At 37.5% G+C, this 22451-nt stretch overlaps 1 protein-coding gene across 1 annotated transcript in view; it reads left to right on the top strand.

Annotated features, from left to right (window-relative positions):
• Positions 1 to 22451, top strand: part of ERC1 (ELKS/RAB6-interacting/CAST family member 1) — a 267409-nt gene that overhangs the window by 136624 nt on the left and 108334 nt on the right. The window contains exons 14-15 of the mRNA XM_058804547.1: positions 2410 to 2545; positions 20319 to 20450. Coding sequence (XP_058660530.1) covers positions 2410 to 2545; positions 20319 to 20450 — 268 coding nt within the window. The remainder of the gene's footprint in view (positions 1 to 2409; positions 2546 to 20318; positions 20451 to 22451) is intronic.

Genomic DNA, 22451 nt, shown 5'->3' with positions numbered 1-22451 from the left:
ATGTCAAAGGGCTGTGGACTTGTAAATGCTGAACCTTTTGCATGATTATCTGCATGAGGTATTGCAAAAGTGAGAATTTTCATTTGGTACCATGGGCATTAAGATGAGATGAAATGTGTATTCATCTATCAAATGACTCCAAGCCTTGTTGGGTTTATAGATTTGGAGTTTCATGTAACCTTCCCAGATTTATACAATTAAACAGTTGGGGAAATTCTAGTTACTGCCACAGATGCCTGTATCATTTGAAAACTTTATAGCCCAACTTTTGTTCCTTTTTCACATCAGAGATATGGAGGGATAGTTGTGTCTTGTACGTGATTCAAAGCCAGGTTAAATGAAGCTTTGAGCAACCTGGTCTAGTAGAAAATTTTATGGAGATTGATCTCTGGATTACAAGCACTAGGTAATTTCAATTTAACTTTAATAAAGCTTGTCTTTGTCTCAAAGCATCTACCTAATATATTAGAATGTCATTGATTTTGGTTCACACCAAAATTAATGTCAATAGTACATGTCCTTGTAATTGCCCATCTCTTTGAAATACATATTTTGTTTGAGAACACTTTGGACCATGTAGGAGATTATCTATTTCAGATAGATAATCTATTTTGAAGAGGGTTGGGGCTTTATTAATATTGTTGTCTCTTATCTAACTAGTTGGTTATAATAATAAAGATCAGTTTCTCAATATGTGAATCTAGCTTTGCACATTTATTTTAAAAAAACTTAATTCCTCTAATTTTAATTTTAAAATTGAGTAAAAATTCTCATGTGGAATTGAATGTGTTGGGCTGACATATTTTCATTTTCTGCATCGCCTTAGCTGTACTTTCTGTGTTTATTTTATTGGACAGATAGAACCGTGTATTGTACAAGCTGAGCTGGTGCCAGCATAATATTTCCAATAAGTTGTTTAATCACTGAGCAAGTCTGCTTTCAAACTGGGCAATGAGCCCATTGCCAGTGTGCAGCATTGGGTTAGAATAACTCAACAATTACACTGGTGGTGTTTAAAAAGCATCCTGACTCAAATCAGCTGTAACTCTTGGACAGGGTAGTTAAGTACACCAATAATTTTTTAACATCATCAGAAAAGAACTTTCATTTTTTATTGGTCTCCAGAGGCCATCAGCACTTTTTCACCCTAAGAGTTTGTTTTAGCACCAAGGAAAATGTGCTGTTTTCACAATTTTCCCAGCCTCAGTTGGCTTACATAGGAAAAAAGCAGAGCTCAGAGTTGAACCTCAGAGCTCAGAGTGTTTTTGGAGGAACTCAAAACACTGACTGGTCATATGCCACGTAATTTGAACATAAATATATCACAAAGAGATGCGTTCTTGATCATACTTTTGTTAGGAGTTCTGAAGAAAATATTAAAGAAGGGTTGTTTGTGATCTGTTCTAAAAGTATTTCTGAAATACAGAAGAAACATTCTTCCCTGTCTGTGTGGATAACATACCAGATCTGAAGCTGGTATATCATTCTGTTTTCTAAACAGTAAATTAAAGAGCCGCCTCTACTACTTGCATGATGTTTTGGGGAAATCTTGCAACCAAAGAATCTTTTATTCCAAAATCCAAACTCCAGATATAATTATGGAGAAAAGGGCTGAGGAAGCAAAGCTAGCCTGTTTTGTTTTGATTGGACTAGAAGTTTAGACTTAAGTTCTCTGTGGTCAGGAGGCTGAGATTAAAGGGTCTGTAATTAGATTCAATACTCCATGTGTCTTAATGCCCTGAAAGGCCAAACCCTGTCTGCAGGCAGTGGTAGCTGCCAGGATCATCAAAAATAGTCTATAAATGCAAGTGAAAAGGAAATGATGCACACTTTCTCAAATAGTTTGTTCTTACTTGTTGTGTCTTGTTTGTGTAAAAAGAAAGGATAGGAAATTCCTCAAAATATCAAGAAAACAGGTAGATTTTGAGGTTGAAAAGAAATTGTTTTACCTCTGGAAACAGTTTGCTGAATTCTTGTAGGTAATCTTCTATGTTCAAGTCATGTTTCAGTAGTTTTCCTGTTTTTCTCACATTAGATACAGTGGTACCCAAAGCAAAATGGGTTATTAGGTTTCTGTGCTTTTATATCTACGTTTGTGTGTGTGAAGAGAGAAGAGTTTTCTTCCCCAAAGTCAGAAGAAGACAGGTGCATCTTTTGATTAATAGTTTATTAATCAAATTATAATTACCAAATGCTTTTGTTTCAGGAATTTTCTAGGTCAGGTTAATAGTAATGAGCAAAATGAAGTCTTCTTTTGGCTGAATTAATGGAGGGTAATGCTTGAGGATGAGTTTGGTGACCTTGTGCAAAGGAAGTGGTGGCACTTGATGGTGCCACTGTTCCCTGGCCCAGCTCCTCACTGATGGAAACTGCTCTGGACCACGCTCTGAGTGCTCCTCTCTTTTGCAGGCAAGTTAAAGATCAAAACAAGAAAGTAGCAAATCTGAAGCACAAAGAACAAGTGGAGAAAAAGAAGAGTGCACAGATGCTGGAGGAGGCCAGGAGACGAGAGGATAACCTTAATGACAGCTCCCAGCAGCTTCAGGTAACGTGGGAATTGGTTAATGCAGCTGGGGTAATGAGCCAGGCTGAGCTGCCTGGCTCTCTGCTCTACCTCCTGGTCTGTTCTCATAGCTTTTACCTAACAATTTTGTCCCTGATTGTTTAAAAAGACACATCTATCCTACAGCATTTCAAAGAAAGCAGCCTCTCTCAATTGCCTTCATATCTTCCTCAATTTTCATAAGAGGAAAATGTACTTTTAATTGTCAACTTGGTTATGAAGTGCATCGTTGAAGTAATTATATCAATTCCATATTGAGATTGGGTGTGACATTTCTTTCTTCTCTGCTCTTCTAACAGCCTTTTTCTTTAGCTGTTTTGTCTGTTTTCACCTTATATGGGTGTCCTTTCTTCAGCAAATGAAAGATAACCAAGTAAGTATTCCTAGAGAAAGCTGGAGTTACTGTAGGGTGACTGGAGGACCACATTTTGTATCGTAGTCATCCTTGTTTACCTCATGAATTCCTGGTGTGCTTTCTGGTCAGTTGGCTTTATTTATGAAATGATCATGCTGCTGCCCCACAGAGTTATCTGGTTACCTCAAATCTGCCCAGGCATAAGAAAGTCACTGGTATAAAAGCAAGTCAAATATTTCTCAGTGTGCTGTGTATTGAGATTAGCTGCAGAAGGTTTATCAAAAGGTAAGTTTTCAATTGCTGTCATAAAAATATTAAACTAGTGGCATGGGGTACAACAAAGATACCATGATGCTAAGTGTGGAGATAATAGACGTTTTGACTGTGTTTTCTTTAATTTACAAAAATAACTTTCTTTTTGGTGAGTGAAAATAAACATGGAAACTGCACCCTACCTTGTAGCCTTTCACTCTGTTAATCTTTAAAGAGCAAGCCTTTCTTTGTTTTCCTTTGTTATTCTTTTTATCAACCACATATCTTAATACATCTACAATGAAGACACAGAATACATCCTAAAGGTTTCCTAGTAAAGATAAATTCTTTCCTTATGGGATGATGGGGGGATGTTTTCAGCTAAAACTTTAAAAGAACCACTGAAACCTGTGTCCATGGAATGCTCTCAGATGCACCATTTTGTGGTTTTCTCCATCAACTCCAGTCCTGCATGTACTGGGCAATGAAATAGTTAAGTTCCACGTGTATGAGAATGATTTCATAACTGCAGACCTTTATAAAAGGCGGGAATGTGGGATTTCTACATCTGCTAATGGGTTTTGTGGCTGTAGTGCTATGGCAATTCACAAGGCTCTCGTTATGTGGCAGCTATGTTTGAATAACACAGTCCTCCTGGTATTGGTGAAATGTCTTTAAAAATTCCTGAAACTACTACAATATTTGGTTAGATTCCTAATTTGCATTTGAGTAAATCTATATTTCAAGTGTGAAAAGACAGCTGGTGCTTCACATTTTCCTTGCAATTACATGGGAGGTATATTTATTGAATGACACCATTCCATCAGACCTTCATCTTTATTTTTATGTAGCAGTTCAAGATTTTAAAAGGAATGGCTTCCTTTTCTGGCTCTCCCTCCCCAGTTGTTCTTTTCTTTCCCTTTTCATTTTTCTATCTTTTTCACATATGTAATGCACTGAAAAAAACCTGAAATTTGTTTTCTCTCAGCTTCTATTTGTATACTGAAACCACTTTTTTTTTTCTTTTAAGAAACAATAATATATGTGAAATATTTGTACTATATAGCAGTGAACAGAAAGTGATACTACAGTTGCTAAGAACTTTAAGTTCTGCTGAAACTATTTAACACCAGTTTCTGGTACATCAAGGAGATGGTACAGCTTTGGTGGTAGCAGTGAAGCAGCTTTTACTCAGAAAAAAATGGTGTTGCTTTACATCAGAGTTCTTTAAGAATGTATAGCTTCCCTTACAATTTCTTACCCAACTCTTTACTTATAAAGTGTTTTAAGCAGGTGAGAGATCATAGATATAAAAATATTACCTTTTCCCATTCAGATTTTCCAACTAGAGATCTCTGTAGGGCAGTACATACTTTTTTGCAGTTTGCTTATGTTTTGGTTTATTCTGCACTGGTGTCTTTGTTTCTCTGTAGTTATATGCAAGTTTTTTTGACACTAAAAATTGACGTTATTAAATGCATTATTAAATTAAATAAGATTGAAGTGTGAGGTGATAGTCAACATTGAAGTGTGCAGGTTATCATGGTATTAATGTAACTTGATTTTCCCTAGTGCTTTTCCTGCTTTTGAGAACATAATTGTCCTGTTTGGGTGGGCTCTGTTTTAGAGAGCCTTTCCCCATATTCAGCACAAGGCTGAAGGGAATGCTTTTATTCACAGATGAAAAAGGTCTGTATGCTCTAATGAAAATATCAGGTTAAGGTAAAATATGGAGTGTTTAATGACAAGTGACAAGTTCAATAAAAGCTCCTTCCTTTAGAAGAGCCCTCTGCTTACAGCCTCCCTCTCTCAAGGACTGCAACATTTTGGTTTCCTGGAAGTAAAATTTACCCAGAACCACATTTCAGTTTGTTAGTTGTGGAGACCTGTCTTCTCTCTAGGCTCTTAAAGGGCACTGCCTTGTAATTGATTTTTAAAAAGTTAAACCTGAGAGGACTGTAGATATTTAACTACTTTTTTTTTTTTTTTTTTATGCAACCATTGTTGGCTTTGGGGTCAGGACACACAAGCACCAATTTCAGATAATTTTGGTCTTGGTGGTTTTGGCTGGAATTAATAATAAGCCATTATGAAATGCTTAAAAATATATGATCTGCATGTTCTTGGGTTGACTGTCTGCAATCTAGTCAAATAAACAGGGTCCCAAGCACACAGTGCCCTGCTCTCCTCTCTGTCCCTACCAGGCCTGTGGTTTCTTTCTTCCTGAGGCCAGTCACAAAATGTTCGTTTATTCACAGAGCTCTGATGATGGAAATTTGGTATTTTTGGGAGTGGGGGAAGAATGAAAACCATAATGTCTCAATTCTAGTGAGATGGATAAATGGCTTTCCAAATTTGTCTTTTCCTCCTGGGTTCCCTTAAACCACAACTCTCCAGAGATCTGAGAGGCTGATGAGTGTCTGGTCTATAAGCAGGATAAAAAAAACAAACAAACTGTTGGGTTGGAGTAGAAATTTTTTGCTTGAAGTGACTAAAGCTTGGCTATTGTGAAAAATAATTGATCTGCTGTTAAGTCCAAGAAAGGTAACATTTACTGAAATTTCATTGTATTTGAATGGATACTTCAAGCTGGCTTCTTAAAGAGAGTATGCATATTTTCTTGGTTTATCACTCTAGCATCTTCTGAAGTTTTCCCCTAACTTTCAGAATATCCATGCTGGGGATTTGTGTGCTGGTGAATCTGTGTTGCAGCAGGTGTCCATCAGTCTCCAATTGCTGCTGACAAACTCTGTGTCCAGATGATGTGTAAGATGTGTTTGAGTGCTTTAATGAGCAACTGTAGAGAGCAAGTAAACTTATTAGTTCTTTTTTTTCTTTTTCCACACCCAAGTTTAGATTATGTAATGTATATTCCTAATCCATGAACTGTAGATGCAAGCATATGCTGTTTGTTTCTTGTGATAGTGTATTTCTTTTACCATATTGGAAAAACCTATCATTCCAGGAAAGAGCTCTACTTTTAATATAGACAAATATGCAGTTTTATGTTCAGTAATGTTTTTACTGTGATCCAGATGAAGCTCAGTGAACTGGACAGATAAGCAAATACCTTCTAATCAAATGAACTTTATAAATTCATTAAATGTCAGCCACAATGCCCCAAGGCTGCCAAGGGTATTAGAGGCATTTGGACAATACCCCCAACAGCATGCTTTAACTTTGGCCAGCCCTGGGCTGGGTGGCTGCTGGAGTAGCTTCCAGTTGAAGTAGTCCTTTGTGGTTAACTCTTTGTTATGAGACATCCCTGCATGTGCACACAGTCAGTGCCAGCACTCAAAAACCTGAAAACCCCAGTGGAGCCCAGTCCATCTGAGCTTAAATCACTGAAAAATTTCCTCTTGATATGCTATGATGGGATCTTGAAAGGGGGGGGGGGGGGGGTGGATGAAGTTTTTTTCATCTTATCTCTTTATAGTAATATTATACCATAATGAAAATTATGTTGTGTTCTCTTTTGGCTGTTACTAAAGCCAGATTATGCTTTCATAATTAATCTTTGAACTTGCTTTTGGATAGTGAGTACAAAATTTCTGAATAAATGGTTAAAGGAAAACTTTCCAAGCTTAAAGTTCAAGATCTTCTCGAAAACTTGCATCAGATTTGAAGCAAATTGGTTATGCTGGTTAAATATGTTAGGTGCTTTCCTGGGATAAGTGACTTTCAAGTGTGGAGCTCCTGGCGAATTTCTCTTCCATAAAAACCATTGCTATATCAGATTCCAGACTTGCCTGCCAGATGAGTGCAGCTCAGCATGTTACAGCCCAGAGAACACTCAGCTGCTCTATTTCAGCCTGGCAGAAATCTGTTCTTTAAAGCCATCTTGCATCTGCAGGGTTTGTTCCAGAGCACAGTCTGACATACCAAACATGTGTCTGCTCACTGAGCTCAGATGCACCTTTGGGAATTACTCAGATCTAAATGTTCTTTTCCTCTCACTTCCTCTCCCAGTGCTTTTTAGACATTAATTACATCATGGAGAGGTTTTGGCCTCCCTGTCCTGGGTAATTCCCTGTGCTGCCCAGCCTTGGGGTGTCAGTGTTCCTTGGGCCTGACTGGTGCCATCAGCACTTAGGCAAATGGCTGTAATTTCACTTAAGGCTGCATTCAGGTCTAGGTCATTCTCATCCTGTCCTCCAGGACAGAGCTCATGGCATCAATTGCTGAAAGGATACCAATTCACTTTGCAATTCATTTTTCAGTATTTTTTGAAAGGATGAGTTTTCTTGTCAGTTAACAAATAGGATGAAATTTAATATTGTTACATGTTCTCAATAATTTAGCTAAAGATGGTTCTGAGGTAATGTGAATCAGTATTTTACTGTCTGCTTCAGTGTTATGTGGGACTTTTGTTAGTGAAAATACAGCAAGTATGAACAAATACAGGCTCTAAAGATCAATTTTACCTCACAAAAATGTAACTGAAATAATTGTATGCAAATGTTTCCCCCTATTTTCTTGGTCAGTGGTAGCCAATAGGTGGTTTTGGGATCAACTTACCCTCCAGCTCTTTCTCTCAGAGATTCTGTGACAGCTGGCTTCTCATTACAAAACAGGACATACATATGCAGTAGAGACATCAGTATGCATCATGAGTCATTAGTGATGTAATATTCCAGTAGGAATTTTCGTTTCCATCAGCTTTTACAATACATTACAGCAAATACAGTGTTCACAAACTTTTCAAACTGTGTGTATTTGGAGGGTTGTGATTTTCAGCACAGTGTGTTGCAGTTAGTGTAAAAACAGGCACATCTTTAACCCTGGCAGATGCTTTGAGAAAAGCTAGCTCTTGTTCTGATCATGTCATAGCCCTCTGTCAAGAGAGCTTTTTCTTATCTTTCCTGGATGTCTGGGAGAAGTTCCAAAAATGTTGACCTTTTAGCTACACATTTCATCACTTAGAGTAAGGGGAGATTTCTTGAGGGGAGGTGAGGAAGAATTAATTTGAATTGTAGCCCTTTTTTGGGAATTAAAAATCATATTTAAGCCCTTCTGGATGCATCTACTTTTACAGCATAGATATGATGTAGAAGATAATGCATGAATGAAAAATAGCCTCACTTCACTATACATGTGTGAAATAATGCAGTAATTGTAGGCAAGACTCAGTTATTGTTCATTTGTAATGCTCTTTAACTGAAGAAAGGCTTAGATATTTTTACAGAGTTCATGCCTTAATGATTTTTATCATTCAGCTACACAGAAACAGGACTGAAAAGTTCACTGGACAGTGGAGGAATATTGTACAGTGCTAGAAATCAGTGCATGATATGAAATAGCACTATTGTGACGTTATATTTTCATGTAAAAGTTGCACTGTTTGATTTCCATCCCAGCAAGACAGTAGAGCACATAAAAATGAGCTTCTGTCTTACAAAAAAGGTTTCTCCTCTTTTCTGTATTGAAATGATAAAGTACAATGTGGATTTCAAAGAAGGGCATGAAGATTTGCTAACAGATTGCCAGAAAATAAGCTCAACAAGGTGAGAAAAGTGTCTTGACAAACAAGAAGCCCCATAGCATCTGCTCAGATGAGATCCTGTTCCTGGAGAGATCAGTCCTTTTTATCTCTTATGCTTTCACATAAGTGTGCCTGGCTGACTCTGCAGGACAGTAATTCTCCTTTTGCTTAGAGTAAGCTCATCAATACAAGCTTTCATGCACATTGAAACTTAGGAATATTTACCTGGTCCAACTTCCTATAGAAATGTGATACCTATTTCTCCAAACAATTGCATACAAAGTATATGGTAGTAGGGATTGTTATTGGAAAAGTTTATATTTACCTCTCTCATTTCTTAGGTTTTTTTTATTTGTTAAGTTTTGGTGCATTAACATTTTTAAATGTGATCTGTGATCAACAGGCAGACTGTGGGGACAGTCATGTCTCCAGTTTTATTGAAGCCATTTTTCTGATGAAGATTTACAAGGTCTAACTAACTTGATTTTTGCTTTGTGTGAAATATTGCACGCTGAAGAACCAATGAAAAATATACACTTTTTAACATGGAGAACTATTTGTCTCAAAAATTAATTGTAGAAAGAAGGTGCAGCTTTTTTCTCTGTCTAAAATAGAGTATCAGAATAAATACATGATCTTATTCTTAATTTGATGTGGCAGTTCTGACAGAGTCTGTCATTCTACATAATTGACGTTTATGACATTAAATCTGTTGTTAAGGAACTATCTTCTCTTGTGTCTGACCAGGAGAGAGTGCTGCATTCAGAATCCTTGTTACCATAACATTTACAGAAAGGAAGTTTGAAGGGCCCTGGCAATTGTAATGGAGAAGCATTTCCCTGGGTAGACATTTAGCCATCTGCTCTATCAGTTTTCACTTTATGGTTCGCTTTAGTTTACCCTACATTTATTATTCTCAGGTTAGATGAATTCATTGCTTTCACATCTTTAGAAAAGATGAACCATTTGACTTTGTCTTCCTATGTAAAGTAAATTTGGACAGGTCTACAGTTTTGAAGAGACAGCTGGAAAAGTTTTGTGGAAATCACTATTTACAGCTAACATTAGGCAGTCTCCCAGTTATCCCAGTATTTCCCTTAACTGCAAATTGAGATTTGTAGTGAAAGAAAGCCATTATATGGCCTGAGAGTTTTTAACAGAGGAAAGAAGACTCCCTGCATCCTAAGATTTTTTTGGTGATCCATCAGGAATATTATTCCCCAGGCACACTTTCACCCAGTGTTTTCTGGCGAAACACGATGTGTCAGTGGAAGATGAAACCTGCTATTTGTGCTCTTTCCTGTTTGGCAGAGGGAAGGCTTGGTACCCTTCATGATATGCCAGAAACTGAGTGCAGTGAGGGCTGCACAGCTGAGTGTGTGCCAGCAGCCTCAACCACTGCATGTTTTTTGCATAGGCTTTTTTCCCCAAGATTAGTATCTGAGTTCAGACTGCTTTCCTAAAAGCTGTCAGGGAGATTAATGTATCTGTTGACAACATGGTGTGGTTCCTGTGAGGAGGTCTCTCCTGAGAGTAGGAAACATTGAAGGCCAGATTTAAGCAAAACAATAGGAGCACATTGGAGGGGAAGAACAGCTCTCTTTTCATTTTGGTGTCTTATTTCATGAGCCTGAGAAATGGTAATAAATTTGCATTTTTTCCTCCTTCTTGGTTTTTTTCTCTGTCTCTCTCATAAGGTTTGTTTTTTTTGTTTTTTTTTTACTTGCTGTGTTGAAAGTGGTTTCTAACTCATCTCTCCCCAAGAATAAGAATGCCCAATTGCCATGGCTCATTTCATAGTCTCATTGTTTAATAAAATTGCTATTCTCTTTTCTTCTTCTTTTGCACAATAGAAAAAGAAAGGGAGATGGGGTGATGATGGGGACCTCAGAAAGAATTCAGAACTTATTTATAAAAAATAATACATGTGGATTTTTTTTTTTTTTTTTTTTTTTTTTTTTTTTTTTTTTTTTTTTTTTTTTTTTTTTTTGTTCTATACTGTGGGGACAAATATTCAAGCATTTCCTTAAAAATATTTCCTCTAATTCATTTCAAATAATACTAAAACTAATTAAATTCATTCTAAATCAGTATTATTCTTAAATCTTGCTTACTGAAGTGCCCAAATTGCTGTCACCCTTACTTTTTTTCTATATAGAAATCAATGTAGTCTGTCTTAAATTCTTCTCTTTGTCTAAAATTTACACATCTTAGCAGGTATCAGAGCAATTGCTCTTACTGTGATGTGCAAATATTAACTGGAATTGAGACTTAGGCTGCAAACTGTGTTCAGAACTGGCAGAAGGTTGTAACACACTAAAAGTCAGCACCAGTCCTTTCATCTCCTTAGTTTGGTTTGATGTGCACTCAGATCTCAATGCAGGCATGGGAAAAACTTAACTATATTGGTATCACTTAGTCTGTGACTGAGGATTAAAGGAGGATGATATTAACATTCTAGAAGATGTCTGTAGTCAGTTAAAATTCATCAACAAATTCACTTAGACCATTATGTTGCTTTCCTTGCTTGTGTTTGAATTCGTCCTAAAGTTTAGTAATTTTGGGGTCAGCTGATTTTCCAAAGCAGGGCATGAAAAGTAAGGAAATAAAAGCTGAAGGAAAACGGTGTCTCAACTACAGTGATGTCCCATGTCCTTCTAGAGCAGAGCTAAAAAATGGCAGATACAATATTTTCTGTAAATGAGACTAAATTTTTTTGCAATTCCAAATTATATTTACTGATTTATTCAGGATATTTAAATGAAAGATAACTTATATAGCTCCACAAATACCTCATAAGTGGAACCCATGGATAAAAGAGCAGGTGAAATTCAGCATAAGTAGATATTTATATATTTTCTCCTGACATATCTATGTCAGGAGAAGCAATCTTAAATATATGTGCACAATGGTGGGTTCTGATTTGTTCTATTACCATAGGAGAGCAGTCTCAGAATTAGAATAAGTAGTGTTATGAAAATATTATTGGTTAGGAGGACTATTAAAAAGCCATTTGAGAGGTACCAAACAGCAAACCAGAGAATGCTGCTGTGCAGTGATGCCAACCATCCACCACAGAAAGGATGTGGCAAACACAGGAGAGGTAAAGGCAAGGAAGGAAATAGTAAACACAAGGACAGGCTTCTCTTCAAACAGATATTAAATAAAATTAAATTCTTGAATGTGGAAAAGAATGAGTGAAGACAAGAGCCAGGGAATGCTTTTCCCCACTTTGCAGACTGAGAATAACAGCGGATCATTTTGGAATATTTGGGGCTAAAGGGAAACAATAACTGGTTTTCCCATTCCTTTGGACTAGTTCAGGCTTTTATAGAAACAATTGGAATTTTCATACAAAGAAGTGAAAATCTCTCAGAATGTGAAATGTTTCCATCTTCTCATTCTTTTGGCTTTTAAGACAGTTAATTTTAATGGTGACTTTTATGAATGTTATATGCTAAGTTGCCTGTTTAAAGCTACTGTCAGTGTAATGCTGCAAATACCCAAATGAGTATCATTCATAAATGAGTCTCAAATCATCTTCAACCACCTTAATTCAGTATTTTTAAGCTCACTGTTTTCTGATTATGTTACTATTTAATTGTCAAATTTTTACATTTTCTGTACTGTATTCTAATAATCTTTGAATGTATCCTTATTCTCTGGATACAGTGGAACAGCAGATCAGGCATTTACTAGTAAAGATATTGAGAACAACTTTTAATATTTTAAGTCAAGCTTTTGCCTAAATTAATATGTTTTTTTTCTGGTTTGTAGCTGAATCCATGTTGTACCAAGGCAGATCTTCTCCTTGAAATTACCTTCATTTGGTGCATCTGACTGTCAGGGGGATTGTGGGTGCATTGGGGTGTTCCTGAATGGCATGAAAAAACTGTGATAATTTATTTCTGATGGGAAATTGTCTTACTGATCTCTAGTTTGAAGATGGGGAGAAAGGGGAGTATCTACATGGAGTGAAAGGGATTTTTTTTTAATTTGTGTTAAAATGTTTTGTGTTTAGGAGTAGGATCTTGATAGATGGCTGCTTTAAAGGAAGCAGTTCATAGCACAAATACAAAAGCTGCTCTGCTAAGATGCCCATCAAGGAAGAAGCATCAAAGGCAAAAATCAAAAGCCAGAGATGATGATTGCAGGAATTCCCTTTAAAATTGAGGGAGTGGATGAGATTCAATGTGCTAACTGCTCAGTAGGCATTTCCTCAGTTGTGTTCTTATCAGTAGCAATTTTTGTCCTATGAAAAAGAGGGAAAACAAGAGAAGTGTTCTTTTATGGCTGTCCATGCTTGGTGCTCTGATGGTTTTGTCTGCTGAAGGATTAAAAATGAGCAAAGAAAGGTAGATCTTTTGACTTGTGATATATTAGTGCAATGATGATGACAGGACTGACATTTACAAAGAGCGCTCAGGCAAATAAGGCTGTATCAAGGGAATAGCATGAGTTTGAACTTCATGTTAATAGTGCAGTTAGTTAGAACTGCTGCTGGCTTTTTCTCTAATTCCCTATCAGTTTAGGAGCCTTGAGTCATTGTATTGATACATGAGAGAAGAACAAATCTTGTTACAGTAGCATTTCTCCAATTAGCCACCCCAAAAAACACGACATGTCCCCAAAAAAAGAAAGACAAACCAAATAAACAAACAAACAAAAAAAAAAAAACCACAAAGCCCCATAACAATTAGAGATATCTATTGCTTTTGCTCACTTCAGATCGTTTTCTCAGCTGTATTGTCAGCTTTGGGTCTCATTTCAATAGTCCATGCAGTGACCTGCTGTGGTTTGATAGAAACATTGTCCCTCTAGGTTTTAAAAACTACAAATGTGGTAATTTGCAACAGCCAGAGCAAAATGTTAGAACTGCTGGCACCCCGTGCAGCTGCTAAATGGTAAACCTGGTTGTTAGTGTTGGCAAGGTGCTTGAGCCTGTCTGGGCTGCTGCTAATGAAAAGTGTCTGTGCAAGCCCCAGATTTATAACTGATTGCTGTGCTGGGAGCACCGAGCTTGCAGCAACAGGAAAAAAGCGTCAAAGAGATGGCAACTGTCAGGAAAGGACATTGCCTGTTTCCCACAGGAATAACCACTGCTGCCTTTCCCTTTCTGGGCCTGTAACAGTGTCTGGAGCTGTCCTTTTTCTCCTCCTTCTTTCTGTCCTCCTTCAGCTAGTATTGATTAGGATCCTTTCTTACCATTATCACAGAGTCTGTGTTTCACTTTGCTCCTGATGTTGAGCAAAAGTGCTGCCTGTTCTGGAAATGCTTTTTGAAAGTAGCACACCTAGGTGGTAAGATGTTGTATCTTGGAAGGAAAAGTGCGAATGGCTGGAGTTATTCACACATTTTTGTATACAATTCAGCAGTTTTCAGGCAATAATAATAATATGCATGACTTTTATTAAGGCTTTTGTATGTATATAAGAAAAAGACAATGTGAAATATTAAGCCTTTCTTTTCATTAAGTTTTCACTAGGGTTTTTTTCCCCTCCTGTTTCACTTCCCTTACATTTAAATTAGATCAACTTGTGGTAATTTGTATCTATCTGGTTATTTTCTATTGCACTCTATCACTAGAGTTGATACATTTCTTTTCCAACTTGCATGGGTTTGGGTGGGTTTTTTACCATGTAAATGTATTTTTGTGTGTCCTTCCCGTGTGCAGAAAAGCATGTAGTTTTTTGTCTTGCATCGCTCCTGGGTATTTTCAAGGGACAGTGTAGTCGGAACTATACTCCAGGGACAGTGTAGTTGAAACATCACTGCATTTTCTACCTTTCTATTTAAAAAGAAAATTTTCCCTGGCCATTTCTCGTGAAGTGTTGGCTTCCATACAGTTTTTTTCACCATGCTAATTTTAATGGGTTGGTTATATTAAACCTATCATGTCTAGAAATAATATTTATCCATTTGTTCTTTTCACTGTAAATATATTTTTGTTCTTCCTGCAAGTGGTGATCCACAAGTGTATACAGACTCTGGATGTACACATATCCTCTTTTTCCACTGTGGTATTCTCAGAAAAATGTGCTCATAACCTTCTGCCATTGCTCATCTTTTCAGTACAGCATATGCAGTGCTGTGGCCAGCTTTGGTTGCACTTCCCTCTCAACTCCTACTGGAATTAAATTCTTCTACTGCAGTCTTTCTCCTTTTGTCTCTTGTAGTTATTTTTCTGTATTTATGTAACTTGTCAGGCTTGAGTTGCAACCCATGTGTCTCACTTGGCAGATACAACCTTCCAGATGCTGACACATGTTGTTCTAATGACATAATCGTCGTGTATCTCAGGTCTGATCTCCAGAGATGAGGAAATGTTGATCAAGGAGCTCCTGCTTGGCAGTTTGTGCCTTGCAGCTCTCAGACTGCTCCTTTCATTCAGCAGCTCTTGATAATTACATCTGCTGTTGCTGTGCTTACAAAAATCCCTCTTCATCTCACTCTGTGAGAAACAGGGACTTTATATAAACCTAATACTTGGATATACTCAGCTTCTGCCCAAGAGCCAGAGATTTCCTCATCACAGATAACCCAAATACATGAGGTCTTTAATTTTACCAATTGAGAGCACCAAGACAGCATTAGCATCCATGGTTATTGTAACTCCACTGCTCGTTCATGCCCAGCAATATATCTTTTAGCAGCTTTACATGGTTGTCTCTCTGTTACTTTATTTTCAGAGTCTTTAGTGTTGGATCTGTGTTCATTTGGGGTTTATGCTACATCTTAGTACCAAGCTATACTCTATCCTAAAGGCATTTCCTTCTTCAGGAGTTTATAAACTCTTCTTTCCTTCCACTTTTCAGGCAAATATGTTTGTAGAGGTTTGGGGTTTTTTTTATATTGCCACTTTCTTCAGGAAATGGTAATGAATGAAATTATTTTTTGTGGAGATCTGTTACTTTGGACGAGTTGCAGGAGGACCCCAAACACTCCTTTTGAGCTAGATTCTGTCATAACTACCATTTGGGTTTTGTACCATGGGGTTCTGGCCCTCAGCATTACCTCATGTATATTCTTGAAAACTCCAATTAGAGGTATTTCCCCATTTGTGAGTGACAATTTTGTGTGCTTTTCTTGTTCAGAGACGTGAAGTAGTTGATCAGCATGTGGAACTGAATGAGGGAGACCCACCATGCTCACCTGAGCTTTAAGGCTCTATGTTTGCTCCTGAAATCAGATAAAACTGTAATACCTCCTTTTGGAGCACCACATATTCCCTTAGGACCTTCTTAGGAAAACATGCAGGTTTTTACAGATCTCTTTCAGAGAAAAGAAAACATTATTTAACTGATTTATTTTCACCAATTGTCCTTTTGTGAAGAGTAGGTATTTGGCATATTTCCTTCTAGGTTCAGTAGTTCAACCAACACTGCAGAAACTCACCTTCAATAATTTTGTGAGTCTTTTGGTATATTTTGGTAGATTCCTGTGATTGCAAACCAGAAGTCTTCAGTAATGGGTTGACTATAAGTAGAAGCAATTTTTCTTCTTCATATTTGGTTCTGATTATGGCCAAAAAGAGGAAGCAAGGGAATTTTATGGAAGATTTTGAGAAGTCTTTGAAGAAGATTTCAATTTTTCATATTAGTTAATAATCAGCATGCACTTTAGAGTTACAGTTAATGAGGCCCTCATATTTTAAACTAGGAAAAAACCTTAACATTTGTGGATGGACTGTCTCCAACTGTTGTTGAAGAATTTGTTATCTCAAGATCTAAATGACTGCCTCCATGAGGAAGCTTTAAGTAGCTGACAGTCCTGAGTTCCCTCGTTCCACTTACTCCATGGAAGGTCAGTTCACAAGGAGGGGTTTTGCTAGGGAGAGTTTTATTCCATCTAGGATGGACTGAGGTCATTGAGTTCTTTATCTGGGTCATGTCTTCTAGAGGAAATACATGATAAGCAAAAGCAATAGTTCAAAGGAGTAAGGGCTTGTAATGATGGAATGATGGTTTAAAAATTGATTCCTAGTGCAAAGCATATCCAGTATTCATTCTTCTCATCTGGTCTATGCAAGTGCACAGGTAAAATGTCCTATTGCATTATTTACAGGGTTCTATGATAAAATTCTTTCCCTGCCTAGGTGATTCTCTACTCCTAGAAATACTTTCAGCAGTTGAAAGAATCATTTCATTGCTTTCTCAAACTGTTAACTAATCTTTCCCAAGAGCTTACTAGAGAAATCTACCTTAATTCCAAGAGTGAAATTAGGCCATAAAGATCTTTATGAGTGTAGTTCAAGGCAGGGTTATGAAGTTTGCCAGGATACCTCAGATTTAATTGAACCTAAATGTCTTGGTGAAAGCATGTATCTTATTTCATGCACTTGCATAAAACTTGATGGCAGATTACACATCACATGAATGCAGGATAGATTAAATTGATACATCATTTTAACATACATCACTTGGCCATCCCACCACTTCCTGAAGTGAAAGGAAAATTCCAGAAATGTGTATTGGTCACACCACCTTTTCCTTTCAGGCTTTGGAATTAGTTTTGCATGTGAATCAGCAACTGGATCACAGCTTAGGTAGCAAAAATTGTGCCTGAACTCTTGGCACTCCCACAGTGTCAAATGGGTTTTCCATTTTCTGTGTGCTGCCACCAGTGAGCATAAAGGCAGAGCTGCCTCCTGTACCCCAGTCTGATTCCATCTCTGCTGTGCAATCTCCTGCACATGGGATGCAGCAGGGCAGGGGAAGGAGGGTCATGGAGGTATTTGGGTAGATAATACACCTTGAAGAATGCAGCTGCTGCACAGGTAAGTAATTTTTTCTTTCTGAGTATAAGATTCCTGAAAAGAAGATGTCACTGTTTATCATTCTGGTATTTTATCAAAATACAGGAAGATTTGCCATTGGTGTCATGCTCAGAGATATGATTGCTTCAGAGGAACAGTCACTGTAGGAAACATGTTTTAACTGCAGTTAAAATTAATAGAAGATTTTTTCCAGAGTTTAAATCTTATCACAATAAAGGTAGAATACTTCATGTAATTAAATGGAGGAAAGCAGCAGCACAGGTCAGCGTGAGCCTGTCATGTTTTAGAGTTCAGAGCCAAACAGTTGGAAGAACATGCTGCTGTGTCAAAAGGTTCACTTCAATTTTATCTACTAATACAAGACAGCAGCTTATATTTTTTTAAAGTCTTTCAAATACTAGTCAGTCACAAATCAATGAGCTAGAAACAAAATCATTCTTTAAGAGTGTTTTGAAACTATGCTGCACTAATGGATGTGCTACCTGACTGATCTGCTGCTCCTGCCAGTCATTTGTGTGGTTTTGTCAGGTGGTTACACACATCATGACACTGTTAGAAGAGTAAAGTTGCACATCTTTTAAATAGGTTTGACTGAGACAGAAAGGAAAAACTCATGCTTTTCTTACTGGGTGGGTTGTGTTAAGGTTCACCATTTCTAGGCAATTCATTCTAAGCCTGGATTTTTAACTTGTGACCCTCTATCATATATGTATAAGTTTATGTATTATTTCAGGAAAAGTAATGATATATGAATATAGATTTTTCAAATGCAGGTAATGTGGCTCTGTATTTTTGGTATCACCAGTTTTTCTTCCTCCTGTCCCTCAAGCATTCACCTGTCTTCTGAATAGAGCACTATGTAGTGTCATGTTTAATACAGTGTTGAATTCACTCTGAAATGTTTGCCTGGAATGAAGAGTGGATATACCTATGTGTTAGAATGTTTTATTCTGCATTCTTATTTTAAAGGAGTTTCCATTTTAAATGCTGCTGTTCAAATGTACAATTCCCACTTCTGTTAATTGACACAGAAAACTACACATTCACCTGGCTGCCCATGAATGATATATCAAGGAGTAAAGTTCATAATTACTCTGTAATGCAGATAGTCAAATAAATATTTCCTATATCTGAAATGGGTACTATTCCTTGCACAACTTTTTGTAACCTTGTTATTCATCTTTTTGATGAGACTTCATTTACGCTTATCATAACCATAAAGTAGTTTTGGAAGATGTTATCAGTGTTCCTAAAAGATTCTGAAAATGTGGAAACATGTTTCCACTCCTGTTTTTGAAATGCAGATCTCTCAGTTTGTTTCTTTAGAAAACAGCAATTACTTGCCCTGTGAATCCATCTTGCAATGTAACCATCAGCAGGAAGCTGCTCTCCTTGCAAACCTAACAGCTCCTGCTGCCTGTGCTGGTGCTGAGCACCAGCTTTGCTCTCTACCTGGGCACTGGTGCCACATGTCCTGCACAAGTCTGGTGAAAAGCTTTGCATCTCTGCTTGAGCACTCTCATTGAAAGTGGCAGTTCTGAGACTGCCAGAAATGGTTTTCATACAACTGTCTTTGGGGATATGGTCCTTGGTCCTAGAAAGCAGCAATCAAGGAATAAGTCAGATTCATTTGTTAAACTCCAATGAGTGTGTTTTTTCATTATGGAGGTTGCAAGGACAATTTTTTCCCAAGTCAGTCTTCTTTTTCCTTATTCTTTATATGGTACAAAACCTTTTCAGTGTAAGTGGAAAATTACAATCCTAAATACAAAAGGACAGAAGCCAAAGGGGTACATCTGACAAAGAGGAAAATGCCAACAAATAAAAGCATTTTTGATTCTTCCACTGCTACTGAGATGGCTAAAAAGCCATATATTAACTTCAGTGTGCATTAATATCTCATTGGAACCCTGTGACCTAAACCAATCTGCAAGACAAGAAATGCAGAAATCTTCCATCCAGCTGCTCCCTTGTGGTGGATTTGTTAAGCAGCTGTGGTCCAGGGCATTCATGTATGTACAGCCTGCTTTGAAGCTTTCCGTGAAGCTGCTTCTGCAGAAGCAGGAGAGACATATTTATTTTCCTTGCAAGAGTAAAGTTAGGAGAGTCTCCTTTAGAAATAACAATACCATTATTGTGTATAGATATATATATATTAAGTTATGCTGCTTGTAGAAACCAATAAAACATATTTTTTGAGGAGCAGTAAGTTTTCTTCAGTGTTCTGAACATATGAGGCACATCTGAACTCACAGCTGTGAAGATGCTCTTAATCAAAGAATAAGTTTTTAGGGAGTCTTAATACTTGAATGTCTGAGATTCAGACAACCCAGATGAATCCTTCATATTTCCTAGCAGGCCTTGGGTGTAAAACTTTTTTAAGACTTAACTGAACAGTGGAAGACTCTGTTGGGTCAATGTTTGCTTTTCTCCCCCTTAACCTGGAAATGCAAATTCCAAAGTGCAGTGCTCTGTTTCCCTTCTCACCACTCCTGCTGCTGAATGTGCGAGCCAACGGGCAATTCTGAATGCCTGCTACTTTCCTGCCACTTCTGGCTTCTCTGCTTCTTCAGAGCTGCTTACTAATCCTTCTTTTCCAACAATCCTTGCTTCTCTGTGCTGTATAATCTGACAGGGCTGTGGCACAGCCACACCAGACAAGCAATCTTGCTTTGATGTCCTGCTTTGCTGCCTTTCTCCTTCTCTTTACTGCCATCTTCCTCTTACTCCTGCATCCCTTCGTCATTCTTTCCTTTGCCTGAAGATTATTTGCCTGCAAATTGCACCTTGGGAGGGAGAAACACAATTTTGGTTGGCTTAAAAACTTGGTTGGTTAAGAGGCTGTACTTCCAAACAAGTGGTCTTCACCTCATCTCCCATCGTTTTCCAGGACAATCTGCGTAAAAAGGATGATCGGATTGAAGAGTTGGAAGAGGCACTCAGAGAAAGTGTTCAGATAACTGCAGAGCGAGAAATGGTGCTAGCACAAGAGGAGTCAGCCAGGATCAATGCTGAGAAACAGGTCTGCAATCTTGTAAAGTCACTGGTAGCCCTCCTAGGGAAGTAACCAGACACTAAAGTACTAATTTCCCTGCTTTCCTGCCTGAAACACAGCTGGCTTTCTTTGATCCTCTGTGTCTGTTCCACTGTTAGGTAACAGAACTCATAAAATCTGCAAAACCTTCATTTTAAGTTGTATTCCATAGGTAAGATTTTCTTGAAATTAAAATCAAAATCTAAGGTATCCTGAGCTTTTGAAACATTGGTTTAAGCAGTAACTCTTCTGATCTCTCTTGCCTGTCAAAGCTGCCTTCCTGTGTGTAAGGTATACTTAGATTTACTATCTTGTTCATTGAATTTATTTGAAAGACAATGGTTTTTATTAGCCTGCTTGTGTTTATGGACCACAGTCTCCTTGCACTTGCAAAACAACTGGTTAAAAACACAAATCCCTTGGCTTGAGCCAAGCATGCGCACAGAAAATACACACTTGTGTACTGAAGCCACAAGAAAGTTTCATGCATTAATTGATTTTGTGCCACTGATACTCTGAAGAATCATGGACATGCCTGATTTTAGCTCAGGTAAGTAATCATTGAGAAAGCATACCCTAAGTTATGAATAAATCCATGAGATTTTGATAAAGCTTGTGAAGCAGTAGCTGGAACTGGCACTCTTAATTTTGTGAGCACTCTTAATTTTTTGTGAGTTTTTCACTGTTCCTGAGGACAGTAATTAACAAACAGGAGCCTTTGGTCAGTTGCATTTCAATGGAGAAATCTCCTTGTCTGTTGTTTACTTAACAACATTTCTGATCAAGTGCGCTTTAAAACATTTTAAGAGGTTTTTCTTATCATGTATTCTTGTATCACAGATGTTAATGAGAAAGAAGTAGAAACAGAAGTTTTTACTTTTTACAACAATTGAAAATAGCAATTGTTTCTCTATGAGCTAGAGTCAAGCTCAGCTGTTTGCTGATAGATGTATTGAGGGTAATTCTGGTTGCTTTATTTTAGGATTGTACACAGTGAGATGGAACTCACTTTCAGGAATGCATTCTTTCCAAGCTTCTTGTAGCCTTTAAAAAATTGCATGAAATAGAAATGTTAACTGGTTAGTGAATGCCACTTTGACGATTAGATCTCCTTGAAAGAAAAAGATACTTCACAAAGCATTGGGTTCAATGATGAGGCACAAAAGTAAAAAAAATGGTATATGATTTGATGCCCAGGATGTTGTTACAATGTTTTAATTAATTAGTTACAAGACAATGTGACAATTTTTATATTCTTTGAGCTGGTGCTCAAAGAATATAAAAATATATCATTATAAAAATATATTATATACATATAAATATAAAAAATAGATTGTTGGAATTGGGTGTAACATCTTAAAAATGAGGCAAGCGGGGAAATGCACAGCCAGAAGATCAATGAACCATCAGGGTCAAGAGAGAGAATGAGAAGAGAGGAAGAGAGCCAAGATGAGTAAGATTTGTGGGTAACAGCATAAAAAAGGAATATGGTAGGTAACAGCATAAAAAAGAAATTAATTTGGATGTAGCAGTGCATGCAGAAGTGAGGAGGAGAAAGGAGAATGGAATGAGAGCAGCAATATTGGAAGAAAAGGAAGTTGACACCTATGACAGCAGTGGCTTACTGCAACAGAGCTAAGCTGCCACCTCAGACCAATTATGGTTTTTAAAATATGAGCAACAAATCAGCACAAGGGAAAAGGATCTGCAGAGTCGTGTTCTAGTCCGCACTGGGAGACCTGACAAACACAGGTAATATTAGAGTTTTAAAATGCAAGGCTCCATGTTCCATATACTATCAGTGGCAAATCCATTGAATTTCACAAACCATATGGTAGGTTATTAATATTCTTAAGCCAAGTGTGAGTGATGTGTGTGATTTTTAAAATGTTGATGTTGTTCAAACTGTCTGTAATTTGCTTTTAATTGCATGCTTTTTCTTTCCTCTCTTGTTTATCTTGTTTTCTACCATTCTGCCACTTCACTGCC

This window comes from Ammospiza caudacuta, chromosome 5 (assembly GCF_027887145.1).
Source record: "Ammospiza caudacuta isolate bAmmCau1 chromosome 5, bAmmCau1.pri, whole genome shotgun sequence".
Taxonomy (NCBI): domain Eukaryota; kingdom Metazoa; phylum Chordata; class Aves; order Passeriformes; family Passerellidae; genus Ammospiza; species Ammospiza caudacuta.
This window is presented reverse-complemented; position numbering and strand designations above follow the sequence as displayed.